Genomic DNA, 27,514 nt, shown 5'->3' on the forward strand with positions numbered 1-27,514 from the left:
CACAAATTACAGTGTGACAAACACTGTAATTATTTTGCATCAATAGGAAAAGAATGACCCCCTGTCACAACAAATTAATTCTGTATTTAGGTTTCCATCCAGAATATCTGTCAGCCTCAATATGCTCTATAGTAAGTTTAAAAATATTAACACATCCAATTGATTCTGTACCATTAATTTCGACTTTTAATTCTTTCCTAACAGTCACCCTCCACAGCAGCTGAGACAAAAAAAAAACCTGAGTAGGTTTGGATGAGAATTCCTGTTCACATGCTTTTGCTCCCTCTCAGATGTTTTCACAGAGTTCTGAGCCAGCCAGCAATAGCTGATAAGTAGCTACTGTGGCCCTTAGGCCTGCAAACTGTTCATTACAGTAAGGGGAGAGGAGAGCCAAGATGGCAGTTACCGAAAGGTCAAGATTTTCCCCCCTAAACAAATGCCTGCATGACGGGAAAGGGTGGAAAAGGAGCTGGCACGACTTCAGTCACACTATTTCTTCATTGTCCACCTTGCCTCAATTGCTCCTGGTCAAATGAGTCATTATCATTATGTATATTGGAGCAACCCCCCCTGTTCTCTTCAGGCAATGTCCTTTATCAGCATGCTCAGATATATGTGTGCTTCTGCATTTGTGTGTTCATACCTTTTGGAACTAGCATGAAATTAATGTCTCTTCCTTATACCTTTTATTCGTTTAACGTGCTGTTAAGGGCAATTTCCACAAAAATTGACTCTGCATGAATGTTATGACCCCTGCCCTACAGAGAATCACATGCACACAACCCGCATTGCTTCTCTGACCCCGAATCATCCCCCTGTGCCACCCTACCTTATCAACCCCAAGCGAAACAATCACCCTCCTTAAACATTTGTTAACCCCATTAGCAATTCTGGGTTATGAATATGGAAATAAGGCCCTGTGCACCGGGCTCAGTACGATTAGCGAAGAAAAGCAGTCCTCACCAGCTCAGATAATTGGAGACAGTGCATAGAAATGGGCTTTAAAGGGCCACCTCATCAACACTCTATCGGAGCAGTCAGTCACGAAAAGGAAGGAAAATAAAGCTACATTGTCAGCACAGTTAGGAGTCATCTAGAAGTTATTAAAGCAGCTTGTCAGGGACTTGGGACAAATGGCCTACATCCAGAACACTTGTTTCTCTCACATGAAAAGGAGCGTGTTCTAAAACCAATTTTCTTTTAAAACCATAGCATAATTTAAGTTTAGGCATATTTGAAAACCTTTTTGCCTCATAATGAATAGAGTTATTTGCTTAAAACTATACCACGAGTGTAACTTCTGCCTGTTTTTGAGTGCCATTCTTAAATTGCCTTAAATCTTGCATGATTTTACACATATCAGCAATGACTCAGCTGACTTCTACAAAAGACAGCTTAATGTGTGCTTGTGACCTAATATACTTATTTTGGTTTCCTCAGTGATCTCCGGAAGAAGCTGGCCATAGACTATGGAACAGATTGGGAGTTTCTGTTTTTGAACAGCCAATGTTACAAGCTGAAAGTATATGAGTAAGTACTGACACAATTTTCATTACTTTTATGATTTATATGTTTATTTTTGTCTGGCAGTAGCATAGAAACTAGCCCAAAGGTATGTGTTTGCATACAAAAATACACTTTCATTATAAAAACTTCTTATGAAAACACACACACTTACTTACAGAACTGGCTTTGATGGCTTTGTCATGCTTAATAGTTTTAATAGTTATTTCTACTCTGTGCAATATCTATGCACTACAGGTAGCCATGAAAACCCCTGGATAGAAAAGTCAAACTGTTTCAAAGACCCATCACAAAATCAATATGTTAACCAGAGGCTGCAATCCATCTTATTCTGAGCAACTGTAATAAAAAAAAATCTGTCTGTAGCGAATATGAACCATCTCAGTAAAGATCCACCATTTAAAGTTGATAATTTGTTAGCTCCAAGTCACCCTGGAGAAAGCCAAGCAGCTAAATCAACTAAATTTAATCAACAGAATGAGCTTCTTTTACTCTCTCCCGCTGCATCCCTATGGCCCCTGCTGGGGTAGAATCTGTTCTCCTCAGGATTGCTTGCCAGCTGGAGCTTTAGAAGCCTGTGGGTGGTTGCAGTTTTGAAAGAAAATTATCTGAGATCTGCACTAAGATCTGCACTGCAAATACATTTTTCAGACATCCTTGGAATCAGTGGTTTTCCCATGCCCTTATACACCAGTGTGATTTGTTTGCTTAGTTTGCCATTTAGGAGGCATCTGAAAAGGAACGCTGCAGTTCCTCTACAGAAGCCAGAAAAATCTATCTCAGTCTTTTTACTGTAGACAGTATTAGATTGTAAGATTTCACACTGGTTGCAAGATGCTTTAATGTCATGATCCAGGAATGGAGAGCTTGTTGTTGATATTGATCATCCTTTACTTCTGGAAATGCAATAGGTTGTAGAAACACAAGTAAAGGTGAATGATTTACACCAGAGTACTGCAGATGTGTGAAAGAGTATACAAACAGACCTGCAAGTAGAGGTTTATGCTTGAAAATATAAATAATAAGCAGCTGAAATAAGAGTCTGAGCTTTTCTTTCTTTATCATACTTATAATACGAGGAATAACTAGCTCTGCGCTGCAATACAAGAACAATACTGCTGATTTATCTATGCATCTTCTACATGCTTACTTTTTGTATGGGACATGCAGCTTTAGCCTCACTCTCTCAACATTATATTGTATATATGCGTGTGTATGTACATACATATACAAGTGTATATTTAAGACCCTTTTTTTTTTTTTTTTTTACAGCTTCTCATTTTTAAGTCGGCTGCTAACATAAAAAAAGTTGATTGAGTTCATAGAACTAACGTTCTTAACGCTTAATCAGCTAGCTGATGCATGAGAGTGGAAAGCTTGACAGGCGCTTCAACAGTAACTAACGGTTACTAGCGGTTTGACAGGATATAATTGTAAAGTAACAACAATAGAAGTACAATTTTAGTTAAATCCAATTCATGCAAGCTGTATTAAGTTTTCCTATTTCTCATACCCTCAGCCTTTTGCACAGAAACCATTTTCTGTACTCTGTTACCTTTCTTTCTCTGGTCTATTGGTATCATACACTCCATGCTATTTTTCATCCTTCAAATCACTGAAGAGCACAATATCCACTAGCGTCAATTCAGTTGAAAGTCCTCTGACCTACCAGCACCCTCTCAGCAATGTACCAGTTCCCCTCCCTGCCCCCCTTTATCCTCGCTGTTCGCCGTGAACTGTGATCCTGAAAAGATATGACATTGACAGACACATAAACCAACGGCTTTCTATAGCACTCCCTCCCATGCCCTCAAGTAGCAAACTAGCAGAGCTACAGCTCCTCTCCAATAACAGAATCACACACTTCTCTCTCCAGCTTCTTGAACATTGGTTGAAACCATTTTACATCTGCCCCACCTCATGTTTAGATCTCTCATGTTTGATTAAATTGCTCCCTCTTTTTTTTTTTTTCTTGAGCGGAAGCCAATAGTGGTGAGAAGTGCCTGGAGCCATAAAAGTTTGCTGAGCTAAAATGCTGTCTGTCTGTAATATAACTAATAGTGTGCTTGTGTGGGGTGTGGTAGGAAAAAGTTTGTTTACACTAACATGCTGTAGGCCAAACTTGCTAACTTAAAAGTGTGTTTCATTTCTATCTCAGATTTCTTTTTTTGTCTTTGGGAAGGGGGATCCCTCTCTCTGCCCGCTTTTGTTGAGTTATTTCTTCTGCCTTGCTTCTGCTTTGACCTAATGATAGTGTGAAACCAGGGCTTGGAGCCTTCTCCTGTATGTCCTGAGAAAAAATATAATTGCTTTGATTTCAAATGGGGGCAAAACAGCCTTTTGTTATTGAACACTTTCAACTAATGATTAACGGCAAGATTAGAAGCTAAATGCTGTGTAGTAGTGCACACCACCCTGCCTTCTCATCAGTTTCTCTAAAGACCACAAACAACATGAATAAAAGCTTAGAGAGGGAGCTTGTTCTTGGTGCATTATCATTTAATGGCATTTATTCCTCTACTTCCATGCACCTCTCTCCAGCCCAGAATTACCTTTTTTTTTTTTTTTACATTACATCACAGTCGAGCTATTGTAGCTCACCTCCAAAAATTCACCCATTAAAAATCCATGTATTTCTCCTGAAATAGTCTTTAGGGTGCTGGTGGGCCCTTATCACGAGTAGGGAGTTTAAAACGCAGGCTTCTGCCAGTGAATCAGAAATAAGCTTGGCAATTCAGTCAACACAGCCTGGCACAGCATGAAGGAAGACACCCCATAATGAGTTCTCAGAGGCGGAGTCCCTACCTACAGCAGAGTCTAATATTCCTCCTGTGGATTTGTTGACACTCCTCAAAGCAACTTAAATCGAAGGGCTGTGATTTATGCAAGACTGTCAGGTCAGATTGACTCAGCCTCCGCTCTTGTGTCATTAGAAAGTACAGCACTTCAGTGAGTCATGCCCGCCACTGTGGTTCAGCTTTGACAGAGAAGAGAGAAGGATAACGCAGCAAAAGTGACACTTCCAACTGTCCGTAGAACATCACATGGCCTTAGCAGTGCACAGGTTTTTTCTTGGGAAGAAAGAGACTCCATCAGGATAGCCCAGAGGGAGCTGTTTCAAATTGGATATAAACCATGGCGAGGCGGGTAGCGTGGAGTCCTAGATGTGTCTGCTGACTGTTTTGAGAGTAACATGGAAATGAAAAGCCATATATATGGTAGATTCCATAAGAACTGTGCCATGAATACTATCTACAGTAATTGCAAATACGGTTTGACAGGACCATTGGGATTGTTAGACAGTAAGGCTGTAGGCTCCCTAAAGATGGATACATTTTAGTAAAACTCTTAGTAATATTGTAAAGAGCATCTGCTGTGTCAGTTTTCATAGAACTGAGAACAAATAATTGAAAGATTCTCGATACAACATTCAGGACATTAATTTAGGATTAACCTACTGTATTATTTTCTTTGTAAAGATACACTGGAGGATTGGCTGCTTGAGCAGAGAATGAAGTCACACTCCCACTGTGTGCGTTATAATAGGAGCTTGTCTGTGCTCTGCTCTGGTTGTCGAGATGGCCAGAAATTTGTGAATTTGTGAATTGCTCAGTGAGCGACGCCGTAATACAGTGAAGCGAGATGAAAAACGTCAAGATGTCAGAGCTGCTGCCCAGAGACAGACTCGGCTAAGTTAAAGGCTAACACAGTAGAATGAAAGCTAGGAGAGGTTGTCAGTTAGCGGTTGTGTGCAGGACAGATAAGAGATCCAGCTGCGGGTCCTGGATTTTGGACGGAGGCGCACATTTTTGGTACGAAATGCTAAGATCCTATATAGAGAACCTTTAAAGAAGAAGAAATTCACTGTGTCCAGCTCCAGCATGAAGACCTTTTGCTATTTGAAATTAATGTAATATCACAAAGAAAACCAGACTACAGCTGACAACCGACAAGTGCATGCATGCGCACAAATGAAATGAAAACCTTGTTTGCCCTGGTTTATCGAGGGGACAGACAGGCAGAGGGCCTGGTTAAGCATAATTGGAATGTTGTTAAAATAAGTGGTTGTGCTGCAGTAGCTGTTTATGCAGATCCATGCCTTGGAGCATGAGCACTTTGTCACACCCAGTAGCTCTCAAATTATGATAGATGTCGCACAGACACTGTTGTTAAATTAAAGCATGAAATTTAGCATTACTCTTAATGAACTGCTCATGCAATTAATTAACTTCAAAAGGTCATGTTTGGTCATTAGTCAATAACAGAAGGTAAAGAAAGATTGCCCTCACCTTCTTTAAGATAGCCATTCTCTCATGTCAAGGAAAATGTGACATTGCTGGTGATATTCAATATTTTTATCAGTCCTATGGAAAGACCAAAACCAACAATGTGTGTTCGTCTCTTGATACTTTCTGCCTTCTCTGTCCTGTTTGTGGCTCTCAGTCGCAAGCTCATTGGTTCCAACTGAATGCAGAAGTCTTGAATAACACATCATGTATTCATGTACACATCATGTACATATTTGATGCAATAGTGAGTATTTGTGGCAGCACTAAAAATAAACACGATAGAGATATATGGCACAGAGGATGTAGCTGTATCAGGCGTCGACTAGAAAATAATACTTTTGGTCTTGTAATGGTATTTATTGGCCATGAGAAAATATTGAATATAACTAGATCTATTCTTTAAGAAGGATTGTGTGGTATTTATTAGTAAAACTGTATGTTTGTGCCTGCCTTCTAAAAAGTTTTTCCTAGACACCATGCTGAAAAGCCACAGTCAGTTTATCTTCCTGTTGAATTGCTGCCTCGCTCACCCATTTGTGATTCAACAAAGCCTTTCAAGATGCTGGTCCCTTCCTGTAAGCAACTGGAAGCATGTGGAGATTCTGCCCATTCCACAGCATGGGTGGCCATCTGAAGTAGCAGGAGTTTTCTGTTGGTCCAGTAGACCTGTGGGCTGGCAGTGAGTGTATGCGTTTCTGGAGGGGGTCATAGAATCATCACATCTCATCAGTCTTTGTTATGCTGCCAACTTTATGGCCAAATAAGTGGGTAGTGAGCAGAGTATCTGTGGGTTGGTTGTGTTGATACAGTCTGGGTCAATTTTTCAGAGTTCTTTTCGTTTATCCCAGCTTGTCATTGCACAACAGGACTTCCTGTTTCTAATTCAGAGAGAAATTACTTAGAGCCAAGTTAATCATCTCTATTTATTGTCCTACTTTGTTAATATTTCACCAGCTCAAGTTAAAATTTCAAATGTGCCCTGTGAAGGCATTACACCTTAGTCAGAGAGTACACCACCCTCCATAACACCAAAAGAACTGCAATTATGCTTAATTTCCTCTGCATGGAGGAAGCCATGAACCAACAGTGGAGCCAGGGTCAGTTTGGACGAAAGGTTTTCAATGCCAGCATGTAAATTATGGATGGTTATGTCAGCAGTACCTAACTGGCAAAGCATACCCCAGCTTTCCTTTCATTTGAAGAACTGTAGCCTCCTACTACTGTTTTACTGATAGCATATAAAAATGCAAATGTATTAGTCAGTGAGAGATAAAGTATAGCTTACATTAGATATATAATGAGAATATTATCATCAGTACTCAGTTTTTCTATTTGCCAGTTTATCTTACTTTAATGAACTATTGTGGATTAACTCTGAGGCTAAAGAATGGAATTGGTGAAATATGTAGATACACAGTAATTGTGCAAGCAGGAGCTTTCTAAGGATTGGCCAAGCCACCACTGCTTTGTACACAAGGTCAAGCATTTCTGATGAATATTTTTGAATGTTGTTGTAATTTTATGAATAAGAGCATGTCAAGGTCACTGTAGAATCACTGCTTTGGAGATGCATTGACATCCCTATCAGAAATTAGTTTGAACTGGAATTTTTCTTATTACGCTGAGTTATTTGAATGTGTAGCTTAAACAGACAATGGAATCATCCAAAGGTTTAACAGAGAGACCCAGGAGAGAATTAAGCATAAAGTAAAATCAATAAAACCCAAAAGAGAGACAGCAGAGTGTCTTTGTGTATAAAAATGACAATTTCTGTTTTACAGAAACAGTCCCTTTCCGTACCTTTCATTTACACTTCCTGCTGTGGGAACCTGAACCTCCTGGCAAGATCAACACAGTTTATCCTATCTGTTCAAATTTATTATGCTCTCATTCAGTAACTGCAAGAACTTCAGTCAAATTGTAATACTGTTTGATGCATTATATTGCCTAATTTACAAAGTAGTAATGCAGTTTGCTAAACATAATGGTTGCCTTTTGCTGGCTCCACAGTATTATGGTGGTATCGTCTTGTATGGTGCTGTTTTTACATTAATCCTTAGTATCCTCAGTCCAGGCTGGTCTGGTTTTGTTTGGACTATTACATACAACTGAATGCATTGCAGACAGTCCAAACATAGTATGATTGCATAAGCACATTTATAACAGTTGTAAAAATAGCCACCTTCTTCTGCACCCTGTAAGACATTTAGGTCTGTATTTACTGAAGAGTCTGTGGTTGCATTAACATAGCAGTGATGGTTCTGATCTACTAACCTGTTACCCCGAGCATTTCTGCATGGAAATGGGGCCGAGACTTTTACTGCGTTTGACCCATTTAATATGTATTTTGAGGAGTGGCGATGGTATGGTGTAAATTGGAGCAAATTATTGAAATGGATCACTTCCATCAATTCACTACACCAAAACACCTATAATTGAGAATGATATTTAACAGCCGGGGGGGGCGCATCTCAACTTCTCACCCCGAGAAAGCCATTTCTATTACGTTGTTCAAATGTTCAACATACGGAGACAGAAAATAAGACTGTAATGATGCTTAAAATGTTCCGTTTAGAAATTACTCTCTTTCAAATGTCAGATGATGAGATGAAGTTATGGAAAGCAAAGTCATATTTAGAGATAGAAATAGTTGACATAATTGTGTTATCTCATCACCTTTAGACCAGAAGGGATGGTGCATATTGATCAAACCTGTAGAAACCCCTGATCTACAACAGTCTGGCTCAGCTGCAGAGCAGGTTCACTGTCTTCTCTTGCATCTATTCAATGTCAAATTGGCTTCCTATACATGTTTTGCCTTGAAGGCTTGTATGTTTACATGTGGTGCTAAGATTTTACATCAGCATCAGCATTGATCTTAGAACAGGTATTGGCCAATTGTGACTTATCTACATTGAATACTTTGGACAAGTCTCAAACAATACCCTGTAATTACATCTGTCTAAGCATAGATAAGTGTTGGTTTCCTCATATAGTTTGATAAAATGTTAACTTAAGGTCAGTGTACCAGCTTCTTCTGATGCTTTCAGATACCTCTCATGACCATCATCATTGGATGGAAAAAAATTCCATTTACTGAGGAAGATTGTAAAATGAGTTGAGTTATGTTTAGTAGTCAAACTGCTATATCTGCTGTTTTCAGCAATTAGCTTTTTGCATCTCCACACACAGTGAAGAGTTTGTCTGTAGTTGCTGCGTTATTGTTAATATATACACACATATCACAGGGTCACAAGTATTTGGACACCTGTTGTCCAAACTATGTGGATATCCAAATATTACAGCCATATGTGATTGGTGAAGATCTCTTTCTTAAACTGCAGAGATTAGTATGCTGCTAACAGCCTTCACTCCTCTGGGAAGACTTTTCACAAGAATATGTAACCTGGCTGTGGGTATTTGCTGGAATTCAGCCCCAAGGTCGGGCAATCACGTTGGGCGATAAGGCCTAGCTCTCTGTTGGTATTCCAGTTCTTTCCCAAAGGTGGTGGATGGGGTTTAGGTCAGAGCTTCGTGCAGGACAGTCAAGTTTTTACTCACCAACCTTGAGTGACCATTTCTTTCTGGAATTCACTTCGTGACCAGACTTTTGCCTCAACGTTAAAATCCCATTAGTGTACACATTTTTGTGTCCAAACCTTATAGAGAAATATTCTCCAATAGTTCCAAAAATACACAGATTTGAAATTTTAAAAGTAAAACAATATTAGTGTTGGCTGAAACCCAGACTTTCACTATCTGAATTGGCAACAGGAGAAAAAAAACTGAGATCTGGGCATCCCCGTCATGATGGATTCTAACTTTTATCATTTGAAAAGCTCCACCTACTATTTTAACATACTTTAAGTGATATTAAATCATGTGAGTGGTGAAAGCTACACTCATGTTTTGCCTCCTTTTGTTTTTACCATGTATCTAAAACACAGCCTGCGCAAAAGGGAAACTTTTGTGAGCTGGAGTGTCGTTACAACAGATGTTTCACATTAACTCTGACTTTCAAAGCCTGTGATTATTGGATCACTTCCTCTGTTTCACTTTTAATGTGGGAACTCTAATTATCACCTCAAGTTACGTTAAATTAGATTTCCTAACATGTTGAGAGCCGTTTTTTTTAAAAAACCTTTTCAAGAGGAGAAGTGTAAAATATTATCTTGATTATTTCATCCAACTTGCTACACCTACATAGGATCCTTTGCATTTTATATGTATGATAATTGCTTTTTGGGACAGATTCCTTCAGGCAAAGAATAAAGCCTGCTGATTATTTTCTTCAGCTATAGTAACACTGAAATTTGTCTGAGAAGCTTATGGTATCTTTACACTTATACTGGAACTCACCAAATCTGTTTATGTGGGGTAAATTGGAAAATGTCAGCATTTAAAACGAAGAAGAAAGCAGGAAAGCAGAGACTTTAAGTTAGAAAATGTAAAGAAAATTACTCCTGTATGAAAAAATATCAGTATTAATATGACAATACAATCTCATTTTACTACACAGTTGATTCAAATTGTAATAATATAAAATACCAGAATACTTGACATTTTTGAAGCACTATGGTTCTATAATTCGATTCACTGCATTTTTCAGAGGCCCAGCTGTTGTCCCTCACTACCCATCATATCTTCCACATGCCTCAACCTTCACCTATTTCGAGAGGAAAATAGCAGCAGGAGTAATGTAACATCATGAGTGATGGCAGGGAGACTGCAGCTTTAAATGATCTGCCATAGCCTATTTGCCTCGTTGCTCTTAGTGATGGTTCTAAAATCTAAATTGGCTTCAAGTTTGGCTTGTTTTGTTTCCCATTTTTCACATATAAATTGAAGTATCTTCTGAGGGAGAGAGCCTCTTTCGCTGTGTATTATTTTTTTTTCCCTGGGTTATTTATGTGGGAAAGAGGTCTCGGCTGTAAATTCACCGTCCCTCTTCAAGTTGTGTCACTGAAGTGAAGAGTAATAAGATAAAAAATAAAAGATATATATATCTTATGCATTGACTCTCAGCTCTGCATAAAAAATTTCAAGGCCAAAATTTGATAAGCTGTCAGGAAAGTGAACTTCACACTCATAGTAAAAACACTGTACAGCATTTTATTTAGACTTGCATTTGTGGTTCACCATGTGGAAAATGAAGGTGAACTGAAAAATGGCCCACTCTGAATATGTCTTCTTTTAAACTGGCTCTAGAAAGATGAACTGCCATTGCATCTTTGGGCTGCCAGCAAACTCTCAACTCGATTATCAAGTGAAAGCGATTGCACTGACCCAATCTCATGATCGTGATGCTCGTTTTGAAATTATAGTCCTGTAAATGTGACTCTAACTTTCAAATAGTAGATACACTATTAAAAATGTAATTCTATAATTGCACGTTAGGCCTGATGAGCTGACTGTGTGCTAAAATTAAAGATGCACTTTCGCATTTTCAGTGTAGGAGAGAAATCCAAACACTGCAGAACTTTTTCACCACCAAGACATAAATCAAAGTGCCTCACTCACTCCTTTACCTCTTACAGTAGGTGCTCCTATATTAGATATTCGATACACTACTGGAAGAAAAATCCTCTGTAGTACCACAAGGTAGTTGTTCCCTAAAATTAGAATAGGCCTCCCCTCATTACTTAATAAAAGTATGGTAGCTGCAGTTACAACAATACAGAAGTTGTAAGTATAATGGTGTAATAAATGTGTGCTGAAACATTATTTAATCTCTGGCTGCAATGCATTGAGTAAGCTCATTAATCACACAGTATAATATGTTCATAGCCATCCATGCAGTTGGATTTAAATTGGGCTGTGGATCTGTATTCAAGACACCACATGCCTTTGTAATGTAGTTTTATTTGAACAAAGGACTACATCCCTGCTGCAGAAGACTAAAGAGAGATTTAAAAAAAAAAATTTTTTGTCTGAGCATAACTTTCTACTTAAGGAGTTGTATTTTGTCTGTTTGTTGGACAGGAGCTGAGAAGTTTGATCGAAGTCCATTAAAATATATCAATACAGAGCCATCCATTTAAAAAAAACATATATTGTAAGCACACACACATGAATGCTCTCCTAATTTTCTGATGTCATATTGATTCACTGTAGAATAAAGGAAAATCATAGCAAGCGAACGTTAAACTAGTGAAACGCCAGCAAAAGAAGCCACCACAAACAAGCACAATAAAATATGTTGTGGCATTACTAGCGCTGCATTTTTCTAAGTTAGACTGAAACAGAAAAAAACTCACCTCATCAGCACTTATCCAAGTTTAGTCCAAGGAATGCCCTTTTCCAGGTGCCCGTTTCATTCTCATCCAGTATGTTCCTGTGTAGTGCAGGAATTATACAGCGAAGGCTATAATCCAGAATAGCTCTTTGTTTCGTCTTTGGTCAGAAAGTGTGGTCTTTACACTGTAGTTTAGATTAGACGGAGCATCCCAGTCACCAATACAACTGGTATTGTCAGCTGTAGTCCATAACAACAAGGCTGCTGGAAGCTGCACCAGAGACTCTTCAGCAAGGTGTAGACTTATTGACACGAGAGCTTAAACCTGGATCTGCTGATTAAAGGACAGACAGGCGCTAGACAACCCTGCAGCCTTTACAAGCAGGTCAGATGGCTCACTATTGATTTAGGTTTGAAAACAAAAGAAAACCTATCAGGTGTCTCCACCTAACAAAGTGTGTGATTCTTTGTGATCATTTAATCATGCGAATATGATTCTGAAAATTTGTTTGACAACTACCCCTTTTAATTTCGAGTGAGTGAACTTGATACTTTGTGCAGGACAACTGTATGTTGACAATGAATGCACACTCCCCATGGCAGTACCAAATCCTTTTAAATGAATAGTTCAGCAGTTTGGAAACTACGCTTATTAGTTTTCCTGCTGAGTTGTCTGTGGGTTAAATATGCACCCAGTTAGTTTAGTTTAGCACATATCCTGGTAACGGGGAGAAGTTAAATTAACATATTACGTCTCATTTGTTTAGTCCTTACAAAGAGTAAAAAGGAGAGGTTGTGGTTTTACCGGTGGGATGCTTCCTGGCCACGCGCAGAGTCTTGTCGTCATTGTGAGCAATGGAGACCATTTAAATTAGGCAGATGTTCTGTGTACATAGTGCATTTCCCATTGTGTCTGTGTAAATGTAGCCTTTAATTGTAAAACACATTGTGCATTGCATGAAAGAGGTGCTAAAGCAATTAATTTTCATCTCTCACAACTCATTCACTTTGGAGATTGTAACACTTTGTTTCAATGGTGTATTTTAGCCCCTTTCTAACAATAACACAAAAATGCCTCCAACAACCAATTTTCAGCCTAAACATGGTTATTAACAATATTGAAACATGGCTTTACTTCACATATTACTGCACATGCAGTAAAAATGGAGGTTATGTTAATTTCTAAGTTCTAAATCTTAAAATATCATCAACTACATGACCAAGGAGATAAAACTACCTAGACCATAGCTTGTTATGCAACAACGACAGTTGAATTGAAACACTTTATGCATACAAATGTGACCCAAACTCTATTGCTTAGTAGCCAACCAAGACAGTAACAGAAAACCAGCACTGTTCATTTTGATAGCAAAGAGTCTGTGCTTTTAAAGGTTCTGAAACACCTGCTTTACAAACTTTACAAAAAACTGCTTTGCAAAAATTGTAAAATGCTGATCCAAAGTAGGACTGGGTGAAATGGCCTATAAATAATATCTTGAGTCTAGAGGATAGGGGGCACAAGGCCTTTATTTTGAAGTTAAATAATTATACACATTAAAACTTATTATGACCAACGCTATGTGTGCCTTTTGCTACCAAACAATTAACCATGTGACTTTATAGTCACCTCTGACTGCTGGCATGCCAGCTGCATGTACACAGCGTTACCTGTAAACCAATTAGCTGGTGTTGACGTTGCTGCAGTTTGCAGGGTCACCCTCAGTGAACTCCACCCTCGCCGTCACATAGCAGTCTAGTGTAAGAAGGGCTTAATTGCTGTCTCGCTCTGGATCTCCGTGGAATGAAATATAAATATGCTTATCTCTTTTTTTCCTGCATTGCCCTGACTACCAGTTGGATGCCTGTGCCAGCTCTGTGATTAACAATGGACTGTTTAAGAATAATTATGCATATTAACAACTCATTTTGGAGTCTTGGCCTTCACTGCTATCTGTTATAATAACATTATACTGCGCACAAATCTGTGAAAACCATCACTGGAGAAAAGTTTGGGGGAAAAATATTATGATCAAGGATTTACACACAAAATTGTCCCTTAACGGTAGACAAAACTCAGTTTTCCTCACCAAGGTAGAAACCTTGCAAGACTTCTACACTTGCTTATTACCATTTATCTAATTCCATTAGCTAAAATTCAAAAGACTTTGATTTATTTTTGCTCTGAGCTCTGTGGACTGAGCCTGCAGTCCATTCCAGTGAAGCATGAAATACTGCCTGAGGGGCTAAGTGGTTGCATCTAAGATATTTATTTCCTAACTGTGTACGTTCTGGCCCCAGAACACCTGCCAAAGATTGACACACTGGCACCAACTTATTATGGCCGGTGTTAGAGCAGCATTGTCAAGCAGTGACAGATCGAATGTGGAGGACGGAGAGACACAGTGTGGAGTTCAGGACCCAAATGGGAGGATCACTACTGTCATTTTTGATCCGCTGCTCATCATAGCCTTCTAATTATTGTCAAAGGTTTAATCAGTGACCCACCAAGTTTTAGACTCTCGTTCTTCTTTCTTATCCTTTGTATCCTCCGCCCAGTGTCCCCCTTGCTGCACGTCATTATCTGTCATATTCACGGGCTGTTCAGTTGGTGATTCATATGCCCAGCGTCACCACCAGCACCCTCTGATTCCCTCCCACTCTCCTTAGCGCACTTTTATTTCCTTTTATCCCTTTCCTCCATCATCGTCTTTGTTCTTCTCGGTTTTATATTTTCATCGCTGTCAGTCCCTTCTCCTCAAAGCCTTCGTCACCTCCCGTCCATCTCAACGGACAATTCCTCCTTCATGTCACACTGTGCTCATTTGCTAAGGATAGCTGTGGACAGTCTGTATAAATGTGCTTGTTTGACCTTTCTGCTGTGTCCTATTTATGTAACGCAGGCGGCAGGATGTGAAGTGTCTGTCTTGGAGACAGACAGCTAATCAACCTGCACCTCCGTCCGCATGTTGGGCTTGGCATTTCTAATCTCTCTAACTTCTTTGTACCTCTCTCTCTCTTTTTTTTTTTTTTTTTTTTAAACCCAGCGACAAATTTTCTGTGTTGCCTTGGCTGCTTTTGTTTTCTCACAAGCTGCCACATGGAGGCGAGCATCCAAGGTCAGATCACAGTGCACCCGCACTCAAATAGCCTAGCATTTTTTATTCTTTATTTATTTATTTTTGTTTTTGTGCAGTGCTGGCGTGTCAGCAAAAGTGGGCAGGGATGGATGGCTTTGCCTTGAGGGTAACAGAGAGGGTGATAGAGAGGGGGAAGAGAGACACAGACACACAGGGGTACTCTCTTATGGGACTCATTTGATTGCTTTTTCACTGTGCTACCCCTTTTCCTTCTCCCATTCCTCAGATTATTGTACCACTGTCTATCAGCTGCCGTCTGCTTCTGGACCCAGATGAGGATATTTGCTGTTGCCGAAACACCTGCTGTACAAACTTAATGAATCTAGTGGTTTTTATAGGGAACAATAACGCCAATGTCAGGAGGGAATTCTGATTTCTATATTTTATTATTTAATTTATTTAGCATGGAAGGCTATTTGGCTTACATCTATTTATTTTATTTGGCATTTAATTGCACTTTCAAAGGTTCTGGTTAGGAAATTGTTGTATATCTTAAAATGGTTGGACAAAATAGGGCTGGGTGGCTTACAGATAATATCTCAATAATTTTAGGTTATGCCATGATATCAATATACTGTATAACACTCCATATACACATTTTCAACATAACAATAGTAGGTGAGTTCTGAGGATAGAGGGGGCAAGGCCTTAATTTTGAAACCTAGAAAGGTAAACAAAGGTAAACATATATAACAATGAAACACTGACAGTCTGTCATTCATCATTTGAGTAAATAAATTTTGTCATAATACTTTTACCTTAGTAAGCTTTAGAATGCAGAACTTTTACTTGTAGTGGAGTTTTTCAAAGCGTATTAGTACCTTAATTGGCCTGAATACTACACCCACACCCTAACTGCACCTGTGCCTCCCCCCTAGTACGTTCATTTTCAGGTTCATACTTGTGTTAGCGGGTCCTGTGTATCCCCATACACAGGACTGACCATAAATGTTAAATCCAAAATTCCACCAGTCCGTCCATCCATTAGTTGTTTATTTCTGGAACAAAGTAGTTGGCTGACCCATTGGCATTGACGCTAGCATGGCTAAGAAGTGCATAGTTTGAGAATAATCTAATAATCTAATAGCATACAAATAAACAAGAAAACATCCCAGTAGGAGTCTTGCTGCATACTGTCAAATTTCTTGGAGTGGCAATAGATTCTCAATAGGCTTAGTCATGGTGAGACACATTTAATTCTACTCCGAGCTGTACTGCTTACTCTGCAGTCAAAAAAGATTTTTCCTTGCCCTATCTGCCAGAGGAGGAAGGGGCATCCCTGTAGAAACATATAGTAGACATGAAAGGATAAATGCCTAAATGTATGTCTCTGAGATGAGAGGCATTTAATAGAGTCCATAAACAAGCAAAAGAAGTCGGCAGCCAATCTCTTACCTCTCTCACACTATCCCCCTTTCTCTGATGTTCATCATTTTCTTTTCTTTCATCTTTCTTTTCTCTCATGCAGCTTTTGATCCACCCCACCCCCACTCCCCCACTCCCCCACCCGCACCTCCTGGTTCTCGTCTAGTTACGCTGCAGCCACCCTGCACTTACTAACTCTATCTTTCTCTCTCTCTCTTTCTCTTTCTCTCATTGTGGGCATTCTCTGCTCTTTCATAACAGTCAGTGTGATGGTTCAAATGTCAAGGAACACAAGCCTGGCTGCCTTTCCCCCTGTCAGTTTCACAACCCTGGTCTTTGATCAATTTGTTACTGGAGCTAGTGATCGTGCCTCTACTCTCCAGAACTATCCCCAGCAAGTACATTAGTGATGGTCTGTGCTAATTACTAACTCCTTTAGATTAATCTTTGCCTTGGTAGAAGAGCTGTGGGTGGCCGGCTAACTGGTAGCTCCATGTCAATCTTCTATCCCAGTAGGTAGCCACTAAGCCTAGACAGAGTCTCACTGTTCAATAGTTCTGCTCAGCAATACACTGCTTTAGGCTTTGACTTTTACTGTCTTTAGTTTGCTTGTCTGCAGTGTTAGTTTGTTGTTCATTGAAACTGCTACTTTCTATTCAGTTTTTAATACAATGTAATATATTAACTGATTTTTTTGGGTCTGCATAAACACGACTTGGGTCTGCATAAACACGACATTGACATAGTGCAAAAAGTTTGTTATAAGGATAACCTTTTTTTTTTTTACTAATGCATTAGCAAACATCTGCCTTAGTACACATCCAGACATTTAGCAAAGTTAGCCACACCTTTGGAGTGGCCATCTAACACATTTAAGTCCAATATTCACTTTTCTTTCACTGCTTTGGTCTCCACCAACTCCAGAGGGAAATATCACATTCTTTATCGCTAAATGAGCCATTTTGTTCACCAGCTAGTTGCTAATTTTGTTGGCAGTTGGCATTAATCCAGTTTACCAAAGCTTTTTGACAAAAAAATGTGCCTGCGGTGAGTTGCAGGCCATAAAACCAAACCTCTGAGCTCAGAGATGCTAAACAGCTCCTTAGAGCTGAGGTGCACTGCTAATTCACTACAAGCAACATGTTACATTATATTACATGTGGTTTTAGAGCAGCTTTAATCTCAATATACAGTACAGCAAGGTGGGTATGAGAGACGTTGCTGTCTTGTTGCTGTGCTCAGGCATGAGACCTCACCTTGGTAGCAGAGTTTGGCTGTTCCTCATCCAGTTGTAAACCTCCTCCTACAGCTGTTTCTGTTTCAGTTAATGGCTGTTTTTTACATATGAAATTGATGATCATTAGCACATGTTTGGTATAATTAGTTAATCATTATGACCCTACAAAATCTCTGACTTTGTGCAAGTTTACCTAGATGAATTGATGCTGTTTTGGAGGCAAAGGGTGGTCACTCCAAATATTGATGTGATTTAGATTTTTTTTTTGTTCGCTCAAAATCGTAAATCAATACTAACGAACAATTAACTTTTATATTTTTGAAAGTATTCTTACTTTACAGCATTTTTTGACACCTGCCTAAGACTTTTGCATAGTACTGTATAACATAGCATTTCTGATAAAGAGCCGCTACATTTGATTATTAAAGTAACATGACCTAGATATGTAGTGAGTGTGACGTTTTCTAATTGAAAAATAAACTTGACAGTGTTCCCTTGTGGGCAAACTATTTAATGATGAAACTGTTTCTAAATTACCTCAAACAAGAATTTCTATTGTGGAATTTCATGAGACGTTTGAGCTGACATAAACACTCATAACAACAATGATGAAATAAACTAAAATCTGTCAATACCTTTTGGCAATGTCAAGCTCTAGTTTTTCATCAAACCGGGGATAAAAGAGCAAGAGATAAAACACAACAGAAAAAAAAATGTTTTGAGGAAAAGTAAAACCACTATGGATTAAACCTTTTTGTACCAGTTTTCTAAATGTGGACATTATGCTTTCTTTTCCCCTCTGCAGGTATACTTACACCCTGTGCCCATTCAATCAAGTCACACAAAAGAGCACTGCAGGAACAGAGGTCTCATTAGGGTAAGTACCTCAATCATCTCCTCTTTTGTCACCATAGTTAAAATCCCAAACAGTAACCGGCCATGCTATGTCAGGGACAGTCGAAGTACTCTTAACGCAGTACCAAGGATTAGCTGTTAACATTTTGCAATTTGAGAGACACTCTTTTAAAAGAGCTTTACAGCATTTTGAGTACATTTACAGTCTACAGAGGAACAAATACACACACATAATATGAGAGAAAAGGATGTGTTTTTTTTCTGAAACAGCTTTAGGAATCTGACATACATTTTGTCATCCTTGGTTTGTGACCATTCGATAACGCAAGTCAATATTCCTTATTAGATAAATTCACATGACAGCAATATTCATTTCATGAATGGACTTGAAACAAATCCCACTACTGCATTTCAATGAAAGCTCTTTAATCATTGTTACAGTGCTCACATGAAGTTAGCCCTAGACTAATATTTGCTCTATTGATTTAAAAAAAACCAACATTTTATTCAATCTCTGTTAAGCTTCATATGACCTTTAATCAATCGCTAACAGATCTCTATTATAGTTTTAATACCTTTTGATCAATGACAAACAGGGTGAGTTTCATATACTGCTGGGGTTGTATTTTCTCTCCCAAGAAGGGTTTCAATTTCATCCAAAGGATTATGCCCTGGCCTCTTATCCCCTCGGGATTGGCTGGACATTGACGTGTATCAAAATGTGCTATGAAAGACGGCACTCAGTCCTCACAGGAACGGACCTTTAGATGTCACAAGACATGAAGACTCTTTGTTTCCCAGGAGTGTCAGTATACTGATTGGAGATGAACACTAAAAACACTACCTGTAGTGTAAAAGTAACTTTCTTGTGATCTTGATTGTTTTTTTCTACCTACTGAGTTGAAACAATGGCTGCTGAGTTTGGCTTCTTTAGTCACATCACGCCACCTTTTCCCACCTCCTCATAACTGTAACATCTCTGTCAAATAGATAAAGGAAAAAACATATATCATACTTTTTTTTTCTTGTTTTTTACTTGTGCACTTTGCACTTTGAATTTTAGATTTGAGGTGATAATTGCGGGATGTCGCCTTGCTGTCCTTTTCCACTCTCTCATTAGCCTTAACCGTCAGTGATCCGATACTTTTATAGGGTGCAATTATGGAAACGTTATTCCATCGACATTGACACCTCTCTGTGAAAAAAAGCTTTTATGATTCACTGCAATTCCTCCCCAAAGAGGAGGACTCAATTGCAGTGCTGTTTGGTTGTAGCGGGCACATGGGCTAATGACTTATTTTGCGAACAGACAATATAAAGGCATAAATGGCCACGGAAGATGTGCAACTGAGTGTCAAAACATTTGGTCTTCTTTGAGATGTGATGCCATTAGGCTTCACTTGTCTTCTTTTGGCACTTCAAGTGAGACATTAAAGAAAATGTATTAGCAATTATTCCTTTCTGCACATGTAGTTTTGCTTTCAGATGGCAAATTAATTGGAATCAGAAGCAGGGCTGTGTTTTTTTTTTCTTTTGCACCGCCGCCTCCCACACTACCCACTCACTTTTGGAGCGGGAAGTGCAATGCTTCACCATGTTTTTAGCGCAGGAAAGAGGAAGAACAGAATGCTAACTGTGAGTAATATGACCCCAGCGCTTCTGTCTGCCTGTCACTCATGATGGTATGGAAGGGCAGAAGGACCAAACAGAACCAGTGGTCAAAAACGTCTCCAACTCATGTGAGTTGGTCACTCTGCTTGTAACAAAATCGCTGCCAAACAAAACTCAAGGGAATGATTTCAAATATATAACGTATATGTATGTTTTCCACATAAAATGTTTTAGGTAGGACTGATGTTACTGAACGCTACTGAAGATACTGTGGATGGTCATATTCCTCCACTCAGAAAGTCTAAAAGGATGTTTTCATTTACCTCAACATGCTAAATAATGCCAGTTTGATATGACTTGTTTTATCACATGTAAACACAAACACCTTGTTGGTATTTTGTGGCTATGGGTAGGTGGTGCAGCACTATATGATGTAGTACACTGTTGCTAGAGCGTGCAGTGAAGGTATATGTGGAATGGTTTTGGGGAGGGAGGGGGAGGGGAGATACATGAATCATAGCTCGCACGCTGGGAATAAAGTTCATTTTTTATCCAGACAGACCATCAGTCAGCCCTTGCAGGATATGGCTGGGCCTCCTGATATCAATCTGCATGGAGGCATCCTCCTTCTCCCTAGAGGGGGTGAGGGGGGAGAGGGGAGTGCTTTGATTTAAACGGCAGCATTTATCACACCTGCTTCAGCATCCTAAAGGACAACCATGTTGGAAAGAAGAGAGAGGAGAGAGAAGGAGAAACGGCATTAACACGTGTGGCCTGTCAATGAACGTGTGGAGCTGGAAGTGTGACAAGTGTGGCGGTGACATTGCTAATACTTGCTTGTACCATTTTGACTAATTTGGATTAGTTATGTTACGTTTCTCCAGTATTAAATGGAGGGTGTTGCTGCTGAATTTTGATTACTGCTCATGGCCAGCACTCAGTTTGTGAAGCGTGTCAAGGCTCATAAAAGATAAAATTGTTCCCTGAGTCCTAACCTTCCTTCATGCTTGGTTTGGCAGTGTAGTTGGTGTTAGACCATTAACTTTACAAATAATCTTAAGGAACAATAAATCAGCTTGGGAATGCTTTCTTTTGTAGCCGCTTGCTCTTATATTGTGGCCACACACATTGCCATAAAGATTTCATAAGGCAAAGCAGTCATACTGTATGCTCCCAATTATCTGTAAATGTAGATATTATACAAGTCATATTCACCTCCTGAATTCCAATGTCTCCGTTTTCCATTTAGCTTTTGTGCCTTTCGGTCTCAGCAGCTCAACCGCTTCCTGAAATGGCTATTGTAACAATAACATCAGCCATGATAATGATAATAGAGTAGAAGAAAATGCTTGCATTGCGACAAACACCATCTCACTGTGACAGCGTCGTCCATCACCATAATGTCCCCTCTACCCACCCCCATCCAGGGCAGACATGGTGGGTACAATGACAGGGCAGCAAATACAGGTTTTACTAACTGTACTCCACCTGAAAAGACAAGTAGATACACACAGGATGTGTGCTGTGCTGCTTATGTCACGTTGGAGTGCCCAATTTGCCCATGTGAAGGGTGAAATCGCAAATGCACATGTACCACTGGTCACAAAAAACAAATGTAAGAGATTCTGATGGTGATCAAGCCGTGTGACTTGGAATACTGACTCATGAACGTGACTGCTTACACCTGTTACATGCCTATTGCTGTGTTGTGCTCTATCCGCTCACAAAACAAAGTCTTGGGACTTTTTGATCCCACCTAGCATGAATGGTGCTTTGAAGAAGACTAAAAGGAATAGATTGGCATTTTGGTAACTAGTGTGATTCATTTTCTTGCTGAGAATGAGAAAAAAGTACAATAATATTGTTAGCTTAGCTCAGCATTAAGACTAAAAGCAGGAAAAAGCTACTGTGGCTTTCTCCAAAATGCAAAAATTTGCCAGCATTTATTACCATGTGTAAACTCATTTGTTTAATCAAACAGACAAAAAACAATGTCTAAGAATGACAATTTATGGTTTTATGAGGAGTCATGTGCTGCAGTACTTCCAGCCTTTATGCTAACCACCTCCTGGCCTTAGGGTTAATGCACTAATGCATGCATTAGAGTGATATCAATAGTCTCATCTAACTGTCTACAAGAAAATGAGTTAGTCATATCTGAAACAAGTGCATCAAAATGTTTAACTACTCTTTTAAAACAGTTACATCACTCCTCTTAGTATAGCTGAGACACTGCTAATTTGTTTCCAGCTTAATATGACTCACTTTAATGACTCCTGTTTCTCAGATTTTCAGTCACTGATGCCTAAGACTCTTGCCAAGTGAAACATTGCCAAGTCAGGTGGCCTGTCCTTAATAGTTTATTAATATGTTGCAAGGGTCAACCGACAAATATGGAAAAAAGAAGGGAGAAAAGCAGTGTGACAGCTTTTTCTTGTTTTCTAAAATTAAAGTGAAACAATAACCCTGTAATGGTAAACCACAGGAACATAATTGAATGCGGTGACATCGTACCACTGTAGTGAAAATGATGACAAAGCACAGAACAAAGTAAAATGTAGTTTCAAATTCACATTGGCAGAAACACAGGGTGTGCAGTCAGCTACAAACAAAAACCAGGTTCACACTGAAGCAGTAAAATCAAGTATATAACACAAGACACCAACAGCATTTATCTCCAGTTAGCAGCCAATGTATGACGTCATTTTAATTTCTTTCACCCTGATGGCTTAAATTCATGCAGGACCACAGCTCACAATCAGTCTGATCCATTTGACTTTTTAAGTCCCCAGGAAGTGCATTGTCAACATCCAGTAATTAGTTGGTGTTCAAGCCATTTCGTGCTACAACACCAACAACTACAAAAACAACTCTTTAAAGTATGGCCTCACCACAGGCGCCTGGACATAATAACATTGACAACACATGAGCTGAAGTGCATTTGAAATATTCATGTGGCCCTTTACAGAGTTAGCTTAGGATAAACACACGGAAATAGCCCCAGCTGCATTGATATGGAACAGCCTGGACAAAAAGTTTGAACTTTTATTCTGTGCGGCCAAAGAGGTAAAACAGAAATATTCTAATTTATGCTCCCATAAAGGCCAATCAATATGAAAGATGTAGGAAAAGTAAAGTTTAAAAAAAAAGTGCAGATTAAACATGAATCTGGCCAGATAAAACAAATGTATAAAAGATAAACATTGTAAGAATAACAGCACCTCTTTGCTAAAATAAGAAGTATATTTTCCTCCAGACGGAGGAGGGTGGGGTGATTTAAATGTAGCCGTGGAGGGGGAAGGGATCCGTTGAGGGGTCATCCAATGAGTTTTTGTTTTGGGACTCCAGGGAAATCAAGTGGCCTCACAGTAGGGGTCACGAGGGTCGGCGCGTGTCTCCCTGCAAAGTTCAAGGAGCTAGGCCTTCTATTGTGCCGGGGTCAAACTGCTCTGCACTCATCATCATCGAGAGCACATGAGGAGAGAGGAAAAAGGCAGTTTTGAAATTGTGCAGGGCCCCGCTTATTCACCCTTCAACCTTGGAAACACACTGCGCTTGACAGTCCAAGCTTGGAGTACGCCCAACATCCTAAGCTGAAAACAGGGCAGACAAAACAGGAATAATAATAACTCCTAGACACTGCTGGGCGGATATGAAGATACAAACCATAAAAGAACAGTGGAAGACTACAAAGGGAAGATTTTCACCACTCCGGTTATGACTCAGATTGTTCACTTTTAAAACAGGAAAATATAACCTGGAAAGGTTATAAAGGTTCTGATGTATGAAAATTAGGACTGAAGCAGATGTTTGGGCTGTAGAGGTAGGCACAGATAGTGCTACGGTGTTACAAGTCAAGGGAAAAAAGAAAAAGGGTATTGTGAAACTAAAAAAAAGGCTATTAGTGTTGTCAGTTACTCCTGCAGGTTCATATCGCTCAGTATTCAAACCCACAAGTCTCCCTTGAACTGCTTTATTGAACAGTAGATTTTCAAACAGAAAACAGTGGAGAAGTGAGGTAGCCTAGCAACATTGAAACCACAGTATATGACTGTGTATGCCCACTGCGAAGGAGCCAGGCAGTTGAAATGACAGCGAAGAGCAACCCCAGAGAGAGTGGGATGTGCTGGCCACCGTGGAAAATACAAATAGGTTGGCTGTTTGTAGCAGTGCACTGTAGACATACGCATGCCGTTTGCAGATCTGCCTTTTTTGAGCTACATGAAGACATAGCTTAACAATGTTTTCTCACACCTACTGCCAGACTCACTTTAAAACCAGCGCTAGTGAGCCTATATTGTTTTCCCACTATGCAATTCTTGTAGAGCTCTAAATAAAAGATCTCCAAAATGTAACAGAGGGAAAATCCCCAGGTGCTGAGAGAAAGAGGTGCAGCGATGTGAATGCCTCCAGGCTATTGGCGATCTTTGCGGGGCCCTAGCCTGAATGATCCAGCTGAGCAAATTTATTGGCGCAGGCCCAGGAAAGGAGAGATCCTACTACTCTATGGTAATATGGTAATGTGGAAATATGTTCATTTGATCAATATGAGTCCATTTCTCATGAGGGCAGCTGGAATGCCCGACTTCTTTTTAAAGGTATTAAAAGGAATGAAGTTCTGATGGAAAATATATCGCGACCCTTCTCTTTTATAAGATTAATTACCGTTCACTTGCAGTTTTCTGCAGTGGCTGCGCATGTATAAATAGGAGAAAAGTAGTGTAGCTAATTATCTCGATGGGTGGCCATTTTATTGCACAGCAATCGCAAGGGAGCTGTAAGATTATTACTGTATAACTGCTCAAACACAAGCAGGTTACAAATGAGCACAAAGAAATTGAGCATTAACCCTGAGACTGAATCTGGGGATGACACACTTGAACACCTCTTGACAAAATAGCCTCACTTAGGTATAGACTAAAAATATAATCAGAGTATTTTGACAATGCTGATATTTGGCAATATCTCTAAGGTTGCACTAACTGTGATGTGTGAGTCAGCAAACAAGAAGTGGAACAAAAGTCAGTGACAGCACAATGCTAGATGGTGATCAGGCATTACATTGACAATGTAATACTGTCAAACTGATTTAACTTGATGTAATGTTGGTTACAGAAGCGGCGGTATTTTACATATCAAGTCATCTGTAATTCCTGCTTCATGTTGAAACTTTCATCATCTTAAAGTTAAACAACAATTAGTTTTTGCGCCCATGAAAATTTACCAGTGTGGCATCATGCACGTTCATGCGATTGTAACATGGTTTCTAGTGACAAATGACCCAAGAAGGTCGTGGAAAACAGTGTTTGTTAAATCAGAAATATTAGAGAAGCAACTATATTACATAGATTTGGCTCTATTTCTTTCAATGTTTTCTTACCTACAGTAGCTGTATGCATGACAAATGCACATCACTGTCTTGACTTACCCCCAGCTACTTTATTATATTGCAAAAAAAGAATAGAAAAACTCATGTCAAAATTTGTAAGACTACTGCAAAGAGCCTGAATGTCCAATGAACCTGAAATAGTTTTACATCAGGATGTTCCTTTTGACAACAATACTAATGACTGAAAAGATAAAAGTCTGTCACATCCAAGTTTTTACAGAATTTTGCTATTCTGATTTAATTTAAAATCAAACTGTGAGGTTGAACAACAAGCACGTCACATTTCCATGCATTTTACTTTTTAGTAAAATGATTAATGGCTGTGTTTGTTGCTTCACTCTCCACTGCTTTTCTTTTTTTGAAGTGGAGCGATGCTCCCTTTCATGTGTTCATATCAAAGCCAGTCTCATCCCTTAATTGTTTTGATAGGCATTTGAAATTATTATTTGGATTTATTTTATTATTTAACTTTTATATTCCATCTTATCCAAGCCGAAATGATTTAACCTACAGAGTGGCGACAGTTCCACTGGAACAAGTGCATAATTATACATTTAAGTGTTCTACTTAATGCGCTCATTTTCAAGCTGTCAAGGTCATTCGCTGGAGTGCCATTAGTGAAGAGAGGGGCCCTCTTTACCTGGAAACATGGCAACAGCTTAATGCCCAATGCTCAAGAGGAGCATGGCACAGAGTACTAGTGCAGCCACTGTCAGCCATGTAGATATAGAAATGAATTTCTATAACACACTCATTTATATAGGAAATATATCACCTATACGTTTGTTCCTAATGTGTTTGTTATATGGTCCCTGAACTTAACAGCTCACACTTTATCCGGCAATCAAGGCGAAAGGGTAATAACTGTAGTGCGTCTGAGGAGAGGGTTAAAGTGGTAGGGAGTGGAGGGCGGGGGAGCTGACACTGTGAACCCCTGATGGCCTTTCTGCTGGGTAGCCATGGCAACATCTAGCCCAGTCGTTAATGAGGCACAAGTGAGCTGTTAACAGAATACTGATTTGGATTTGACATCAGCCCTGATTCATATCTGTCAGGAGGTGTTGATGAAATATGCACCCTGAGTTTGTTTTATAACTGCACATAAAATGGCCTCGGTGTTCTGTTTATGCAGCGAATGCAAAACAAAATGTGCCACGGATGTTACTCACTGATTTAGAGTAATTATGTGGGTCAGCGTGCTATACATAAGAAAACTAGCCAACAGAATGGCTTCGAGACACAAAAACATCCAGTATGCTGTTTGTAATTTCAATAGTTGACTTGTTAAACATTCATTTATATCCCCACACACAATGCCGAGCATAATAATATATTTATTCCTGTACCCCACAATGGTGAAATATCTACTAGCAAAGAAAAATAATGTGTAAATGCTCTCTTTGTAAATTAGTCATATGAAATGAAGTGAAAGCCCTGACTGTGCATGTGCCCTACACATCCTCCTATGCGTATGAATTATTTATTAAGGTGCTGGGCACAATGGGTGGTAGGAAGGTTAGAGGAGCAACAGTGACTGGCACAGTAATGACAGCGTCTGGGCTCATCTCTAAACGCCACTCTCTGATTGGTGACCTTACACGAATGGCAGAGGTTAGAGATGCTTGGCACTGCTCGGCTATGAGAGGGGGGCTTTTTTTTTTTTTTTCTTTTTTGGAGTGCGCTGCTTCAGCGAATCCAAATTAACCAGCGGCTCCCAAATTGCTCTCGCTACCTGCCAGAGCAGCGCGGAGTCTCATGCTGTAAATGATTAGCGCATTAACAGCATAGTGAGGGGACTAACTTGCTGCTCCAGACCCCTTGTTAAAGCAGTGAAAAGCATAGCTGTGAGGTATAATTCATTGCAGTGGCAGC

General features: G+C 39.5%; 1 protein-coding gene across 1 annotated transcript in view; it reads left to right on the plus strand.

Annotated features, from left to right (window-relative positions):
- LOC139222900 (glucosidase 2 subunit beta-like) overlaps positions 1-27,514 on the plus strand; it is a 112,163-nt gene that overhangs the window by 75,054 nt on the left and 9,595 nt on the right. Inside the window, exons 12-13 of the mRNA XM_070854804.1 lie at positions 1,441-1,530; positions 18,593-18,664. Of these exons, the coding sequence (XP_070710905.1) occupies positions 1,441-1,530; positions 18,593-18,664 (162 nt within the window). The remainder of the gene's footprint in view (positions 1-1,440; positions 1,531-18,592; positions 18,665-27,514) is intronic.

This window comes from Pempheris klunzingeri, chromosome 23, assembly GCF_042242105.1.
Source record: "Pempheris klunzingeri isolate RE-2024b chromosome 23, fPemKlu1.hap1, whole genome shotgun sequence".
Classification (NCBI taxonomy): domain Eukaryota; kingdom Metazoa; phylum Chordata; class Actinopteri; order Acropomatiformes; family Pempheridae; genus Pempheris; species Pempheris klunzingeri.